The following is an 8,000-nucleotide window of genomic DNA, read 5'->3' on the forward strand; positions in this document are numbered from 1 at the left end:
AACATTTCTAAAGTGGCAAATAACCTAAAGTGTGCCGGGGTGACACGAGAAACGTTGGTCTTGAATAAACGTGTCTTTTTTTCTATTGTTATGGCACACTTCTGAAACTCTGTCCTCCTCATGGCGAGATCTGCTTGCCAGCTCCACCTCAATCACTGCTCTTTCTTTCCTTCATTCTGCCTTTTCTTTTCTTTTCTTTTCTTTTCAGGGATGTACAGCCGTGGGGCGAGGAGGGGTGGCTGGAGTTTGGAGAGGGTGGGGGCCACCGTCTGAGGTGGGCTGCAAGGGGCCAGTCAGTGTTCTCAGAGTCACAGACAGAGCACACACACACACAAGGAGCTGCGCCTCCCACACACCCGCGCACCAACTCACACACAGTCAGACGAAGAGGAAAGTGGATGTGTGCAGCAGCATTACCGCGTCCTGATGCTTTCTCCGAGGCGCTGAAAACGCACACAGAGGGAAAGTGCGGGTTCCTCGACTTCATATGCATTTTGCTTGAAATCTATGCACAACATCTGAGGATATATCATGCTTTAATTTACATCGAACAATCCACCAGCCAGTTTTCTCTCTGCGTGGAATAAGTACTTTGCGCACGGCTTCAAAGATGGGAACAACTAAACACTCCAGCGACAGGAATGTACTGTTTTGCAAGACGCTTCTGAAACTTATACTTCTGGCTGGCGTTGTGCACAATGTTTCGGGGAAGACTTTAAAATACAAAGTTTTGGAAGAGCAGAGAGTTGGCACGGTGATCACCAGATTGAAAGAGGATGTAGCCAGTATCTTATCCAAACTCCCGAGCTCAGTGTCCCCACGCTTCCGCGCGATGCAGAGAGGCAGCACCCCTCTTCTCTCCGTGCGCGAGGAGGACGGAGAGATTAGCATCGCCACCAAAATCGACCGCGAGAAGCTCTGCGAGAAAAACTTAAACTGCACTATCGAGTTCGACGTGATCACGCTACCCACGGAATACCTCCAGTTGTTTCACATTCAAGTGGAAGTGTTGGACATCAACGACAACGCTCCGCAGTTCTCGCGCGCCATCATCCCCATAGAGATATCAGAGAGCGCGTCTGTGGGCACACGCTTCCCTTTGGATAGCGCGTTGGACCCGGATGTCGGGGAAAACGCGCTACACACCTACTCGCTCACTCGGAATAACTTTTTCAAAATCGATATCAGGACGCGTACGGATAGCGCAAAGTACGCGGACCTGGTTGTGATGAGGGAACTTGACAGGGAAACACAGTCCAGCTACCAACTACAACTCACAGCGTCAGACTCTGGCGTGCCGCCGAAATCTGGCTCAACTCTGCTCAAAATCAGCATATCTGATTCCAACGATAATAGCCCGGCATTTGACGAGCAGGCTTACGTGGTCAACCTCCTGGAAAATTCACCACTGGGGACGCTACTGGTGGACCTGAACGCCACAGACCCGGATGAAGGCAATAATGGTAAAATAGTGTACTCTTTCAGCAGCCACGTGCCACCCAAAATCCTAGAGACCTTTAAAATCAACCCAGATAATGGCCACATCACTCTGATTAAGAAAGTTGACTATGAAACCACTTCTTCGTATGAAATAGATGTGCAAGCTCAGGATATGGGTCCCAACTCCATTCCAGGCCACTGTAAAATAATCATCAAAGTGGTTGACGTCAACGACAACAAGCCAAAAATCAACATCAACCTTATGACTCAGGGCAAAGAGGAGGTGGCCTACATCTCAGAGGCCTCCCCTGTTGATACCTTCATTGCATTAGTGCGCGTCGATGACAGCGACTCAGGTCAAAATGGTGAGGTTGTGTGCCGTCTCCATGGCCACGGGCATTTTCGCTTGCAGAAGACCTATGAGAACAACTACATGATTCTTACTAATGTGTCTCTGGACCGTGAGAAACGCTCTGAATATAGCCTGACGGTAATCGCTGAAGACCGTGGCTCACCAAGCCTATCCACCATCAAACACTTCACGGTGCAGGTGCAAGATGAAAATGACAACCCTCCACGCTTCGAAAAGAGCCGATATGAAATCTTCAAGTCTGAGAACAATTCGCCCGGGGCATACCTAACATCAGTGGTGGCCACCGACCCAGATTTGGGCTCTAATGGTCAGGTGACCTACTCAATTGTGGAGAGCCAGGTTCAAGGTAGCTCTATTTCAACCTATGTGACCATTGACCCATCTAATGGGGCTGTGTATGCTCTCCGAAGCTTTGATCGGGAAGAGGTTGGCCGGCTTTCGTTCACCGTGCAGGCACGGGATGGTGCAGGCCCAGCTTCTCTGAGCAGCAACACCACTGTTTTGCTCACTGTACTAGATGAAAATGACAACCCACCTATAATTGTTGCTCCACAACTAATCAACCACACAGCTGAGGTGCCACTATGGCGGCACGCCGAGCCTGGTCATCTGGTGACAATCATCAAGGCGACAGATCGTGATGCAGGGGCCAACAGCGAGTTGACTTGCTCCATCGTCGGTGGTAATGACGAGGGACTCTTTGTCATTGAACCACGCAGATGTGAGTTACGAACCAACGGAAGCATGGAGGTTTCGGGGCGTGAGGGATTTGATCTCGCAATCCTGGTACAAGACAGAGGGGCATCGATTCGTCTTTCAGCAAGGGCCATTCTGCACATTAGCCTGCGGGACTATCCAGAAAGCTACTCCCTGAATCCTTCAGACATGAACAACCAATCGGCTCTAGACGTGTCTATGATCATTATCATCTCCCTTGGTGCCATCTGTGGTGTGCTTCTCATCGTTATGGTGATGTTCGCAACCAGGTGCTCGAGAGAGCAGAAGGACCCAAGACATTCCTATAACTGCAGAGTGGCTGAGTCTACCTACCAAAACCATCCCAAAAAACCTGCCCGGCAGATCCACAAGGGCGATATCACACTGGTTCCCACGGTTAATGGCACCCTGCCTGTGAGGGCCCATCCTCACTCCCCTTCGGCCTCACCTGCTCCAGAGAGCCGCCAGAGCCACCACAGCCGCCAATCACTCAACAGCCTGGTCACCATCTCCTCCAATCACGTGCCAGAGAACTTCGCCCTAGAACTCGCTCATGCCACACCACCTGTCGAGGTAAAAGAACTGTTTTCAACATGAATTCAGTGCGAATTGTTCAATCCTGACTATTTAATTTACCCTAAACTTGTTATAATGTTCAATATGTTTATTTTATTTATAGCATGTTAATTTGTGTATCCATAGATTGTTTCTTCATGCATAAGTATCCATCCATATCATTCCCTCATTCACCCCCCCTTCCCATCACCACCATGGTTTGTCTGTATTTGTGTTGGCTTGCTGTCTGGTCTGCCATTATTCATTTTTTATTTCCATTTTTTCTTTCTTTATTTGTCCCCCGCCCTGTTTCTTTTCTTTTTGGCTATAGCAAGTCTCACAGCTTCTGTCCATACTTCATCAGGGCCAGTACCAACCCAGACCCAGTTTCCGTGGCAACAAATACACCCGGAGCTACAGGTAACCAATCACACTTCAGCCTGTTGCCACCTTACAGACCATCCTACAGGGGGTTTAAAGTTCTAGTCCGTGAGAGCCTGGGCACCCTGCAGTACTTAAGTAACAGATGCTGACTATACACGACAGCCTCGTCAAGTCAACTGCCCTTTGAATAAAGCCTTTTTTTGTTTATGCATGAATTGCTCCCTCCTTAAGAGGCTCATTTCGTACTTTTCACATCGCCAGTGAATTAAAAATCAAAAAATATATGAATGGTAATGCATAAACAGTAACTAGTCAAAGCTATTGTTATAGCTAATTGTCTGTTCTTTGTTTCTAGGTATGCTTTGAATGAGATGGATAAGTTCAGCCTAAAGGACAGTGGAAGAGGAGATAGTGAGGCAGGAGACAGTGATTGTGAGATGGGGAGGGAGTCTCCTCTGCTTGGAGAAGGCTTCAGTGAGCTCTTCACTCCTGATGGACATCACCGACTGCATCCAAGTAAGCAAGAGTGCAAGATGTTGAAGAAGAGCCCTTGATCTCATAATATTTGGACATACCTGTTAAAAAAGTTAATTGCTCACTAGACGGCATCCTATAAATGCATTTAATGAAGTATATAACACACACAAATATATAAAAAAATACATAATTTACAATCTCTCTCTTCAACATGAAACACCTCAGTAGCACCAGTACTGTGATCGTTTAATTTATTGGAGAAAAACACGATTTCTGATAGAAAAAATACGCATAGTTGATCTATAACACAATCATTACTGTGACTAGAACAAGAATTGGGTTGTGTGCTGGGATGGGCCATTGATTTCTGTAAATCATGTTTAATCATTCATTCTCTGCATGAGAGAGAGTGGGCTAAATGAGGGCCTGTTTTGCAAATGCACCAGATTGGGCATTTATTAACTCTAAGATGTATTATAAATGGCCTTTCAAAATTAATGGCGCTATAATCAGCCCCAAGAACATGAATGAGTAATGCCAAACATGTTCAATGAGCACTATAAGTTGGCATATTTGATTTGTTTTGCATAGTCTCTAGAAAACAAAGCTGGGTCGGCTGGAGCTGGAAAGATTTTGTTTAGTCATTTGGCTTCCAATTGATGTATTTGAGTAGTTAAGGGCGTGTGCAGTTTTGCATGCTCTGCCAGAAAACACCGATCATTAACTAACCTTTTCCATCAATGCTTTTGTTTTCACCGTAGCGATGAAGCTGTGCACCGAAGAGTGTCGTGTCCTCGGTCACTCTGACCAGTGCTGGATGCCCCCGTTGCCTTCCCCAGCCTCCTCTGATTACCGCAGCAACCTCTACATCCCTGGAGAAGACCCTCAACAGAAAGCCACCCCTGAAGCACCACAATCTGGCGAGTCAACTCTGAGGAAAAAGAGTTTCTCCACGTTCGGCAAGGAGAGCGAGGAGGGAGAGGGGGAGGCAGCTGATGCAGAAGACCTGTGCGGAACGACTTCTCTGCTGTCTGAAATGAACAGCGTGTTCCAGAGGCTCCTCCCCTCCTCGCTGGATAATTACAACGAGACTAATGAAACTGAAAAGGTAACAGCCTGCGCCACGGGGGTGGGATCGTTGGAAAGAAGGAAGGGTCACTTACCTGGTAAACCAAGCCCTGCCACTTATCAGCAGAACGTGGCCGTTTGGGCCGCCAACACGCATTTCCAAAATCCCGGACATGGCCACGCCCCCACTAGTCACATGACAGCCCTGGTGGCTCCGCTCCCCGCCCCTCTGCCAGCTCCCATGGCAGCATCAGCTTCCTCTTCAAAATGGCTGCCTGCAATGGAGGAGATTCCTGAGAATCATGAGGAAGATGAGTTAGAGTCTGTGCTCGGGCATCTGCACGGCAAGCGCTGCGACAGTCGCAGCGAAATTATGGACGCCAGCGAGCTGGTTGCAGAAATCAACAAACTCCTTCAAGATGTCAGGCAAAGCTAAAGACTAAAGCTTAAACTCTTCCTCCCTCTCTCTACAATAAAGTAAAACATTTTTATATGAGAGCGAGGAGGAGGGAGACATGATATGAAAACAAAAACAGGAAAACAGAGACCTGCAATTGTCGTTAAAGTTGCATTTCTGGATGTAATGTGTTTTGTGAATGCTAATTATCCAAATGATGTTTGTATTTTCTGGTTTTTGGCCACAGTGTACACAATGTGAGTGTATTTATCTTTGTATTTTAAAAATACAATTTGTAGTCTTTATATTTATATATGTGTATATACCTAAGTTAAAAATGTACATAAAGCAATCAGATTTCTATTTTTATATATGCATGTTGGGAAAATAATCAAAATCAACATGCCTTGGTGTAAATATTCTTATTTATGAAAAAAGGTTTTCTTTTCTTTCTCTTTTCAGTGGTATTGTTATATATGAGCATAATATAAGTACATGGATATTACTGAGTATGTGTTATTTGGTGGGGTGGGACAGGTACTGAAAGCATGTTTTTCGGGTGGGAGTGGTATTTATAAAAGTGTATTCTTTGTGTCAACTTCTGTTTTACGTTAAACAAATGATAAAATAAAGATAAATGCAGATATGTGTCACATACACATCTGGTTTGTCTCTTTGCTTTGAAGTTTCACTGTTTATATTGTCATATTCTTGTTATAAAGTTGTGCGTTTGTGGGCATAAAAATGGGCTTCCAGTAAATTACAGAATGTGCTACTCCATTTAGTTTTAATGTTCCTGAAATATCCAGGAAAATGGGAGTGTGCAGTTGTGTTCCTCCTCTTCACAGACAGATCTGGAGAGCAGCCTTGCGGGGAAAAATAGCCATTTTTAGTCTCTCTCATCTACGCTGCACTCGTTATGAGCGCCCCCTACTGACTGAAAGAGAATATTTCATTAATGCTTGAAAGGACGCAACCAGTGAGAATACTGCGAACAGAGATAAGTGAGGTATAAAAAGGATTGGAGGAAGATTGTTTTGTCCTCAATGTAAGATATTAGGAAATAATGTAATAGGTCACAAATACACAAAGAAGGATATTTCACATTATGTGATCACTGTCGGAGAAATGAGATTCATTGTTCTAACTACAGCCCCCTAGAGGCGAGATAGCTGAAGAGCAGCCACCTAATACCTAGTCTCTCTCCCTCTCTGTTCTTGATATATGGCATCCTATGATATATATATATATATATATATATATATATATATATATATATATATTCTTTTAAAATGCTGTTGTTATAAGCTCAATTAAACTATTAATTATCTAAAAATAAAATTATAAAATAAATAAGTAATAAAAACCATCAGTCCTTATAACTGTGACACCCAAAAAATAACTTTACCATAACACAACATGACAGGAAGACATGTAAATGATCTTATTCTATTTTATTAATTTCTCAAGCATTTGTTAAGTTCAGTCATTCAACCCTGTTATTGTAAAGTGAGAGGGGGAAAACCCTGCTCAAAATAACTGAATTGAGTGTCATCTCAATACTGTTACTATACTACCATAGCCTTTATTATTATTAGGATTCATTAGGATATTTTCTTTAAGACAATTGCAAAAAAAAACTAAATCATGCATTTTAAACTTTATGTAAACATCTTGAGCAACAGGATTAAAAAGGTTTTTTTCTGACGGTTAAGCAGCTCCTTTCTAACACCATATTCAGAAGCCATATTTTGTATCTTGTGAAATCTTCATTCTCCCTTTCTCAGTATGTATTTATACAGCACACATTTCAGAGCATTTTAAAGTTGTAAAATCATTTTGTGTTAACATTACTCAGGAAATAGCTGATAAACAGTTTGGAGTTGTAATTTACCTTGACCTTTTTCATTCAATGTTTCAATAACCAGGTTTACTTTTCTAGTTACATAACAAGTGTGTTGAAATTATGAAAAACTAAATGCATTGCGATGACATTTAAAGACGGAAATGACTGAATGCGAGGTGCTATTTTGTAAGCTAAGAATTTCCAAACTCAAAGAAAATGAGAAAATTTTGCCCCTCCTATTTGAACAGTTGAAGGAAGAAAATAACAACTTCTCTGAAAGCTCATTTTGACATAGAGAAATTGGCCTTGACTTTCAGCTTAAAAAAAAAAAAAAAAAAAATCTATGCTACCTTCCATCTCCTTCTCTCTCAGAGACTATCACTCCTTTTATTCACTCTTACACACATGCATAATACTGTAACTTCTTTACTTGTATGAGAAAACAGCTTGCTGTAGCCCTTAGGACACTGAGCGGACCTAATCTGCCTAATTTTGCAATCTTCTGTGCATTGTAATTCAATTCTACAGTAAACTTTTATTGCTTTAAATGAATAATTCATTCTGTTTCTCCTTTCCTCAATTTTTTTTGCGGTGCCTTTTTTGCATCTGGGTAAACGTGCCAAGTTACACGTCGCATACAAAGTCATGTCACTCACGAGAGCTCTTGTCACCAAGCAGGTTGGTAAATTGACATAATTACTGAGGTGAGTTTCTGATTAGCTTGCGGTGGAGTTGAGAGTGTA

At 43.2% G+C, this 8,000-nt stretch overlaps 1 protein-coding gene across 2 annotated transcripts; it reads left to right on the top strand.

Moving 5' to 3' along the window:
• The first annotated feature begins 210 nt into the window (after positions 1-210).
• Positions 211-5,967, top strand: pcdh18b (protocadherin 18b). 2 transcript variants are annotated; one of them, XM_058798021.1, is made up of 4 exons: positions 211-3,103; positions 3,450-3,505; positions 3,825-3,985; positions 4,708-5,967. In XM_058798021.1, exons 1-4 carry the CDS (start codon positions 611-613, stop codon positions 5,448-5,450), a joined length of 3,453 nt encoding a protein of 1,150 aa, XP_058654004.1. In that variant the 5' UTR covers positions 211-610; the 3' UTR covers positions 5,451-5,967. The 2 variants fall into 2 exon arrangements, with proteins under 2 accessions (XP_058654004.1, XP_058654003.1); XM_058798020.1 differs by having other exon boundaries at positions 212-3,103; positions 3,417-3,505.
• Positions 5,968-8,000: the final 2,033 nt, after the last annotated feature.

The sequence above is a fragment of the Onychostoma macrolepis genome, chromosome 14, assembly GCF_012432095.1.
Source record: "Onychostoma macrolepis isolate SWU-2019 chromosome 14, ASM1243209v1, whole genome shotgun sequence".
Taxonomy (NCBI): domain Eukaryota; kingdom Metazoa; phylum Chordata; class Actinopteri; order Cypriniformes; family Cyprinidae; genus Onychostoma; species Onychostoma macrolepis.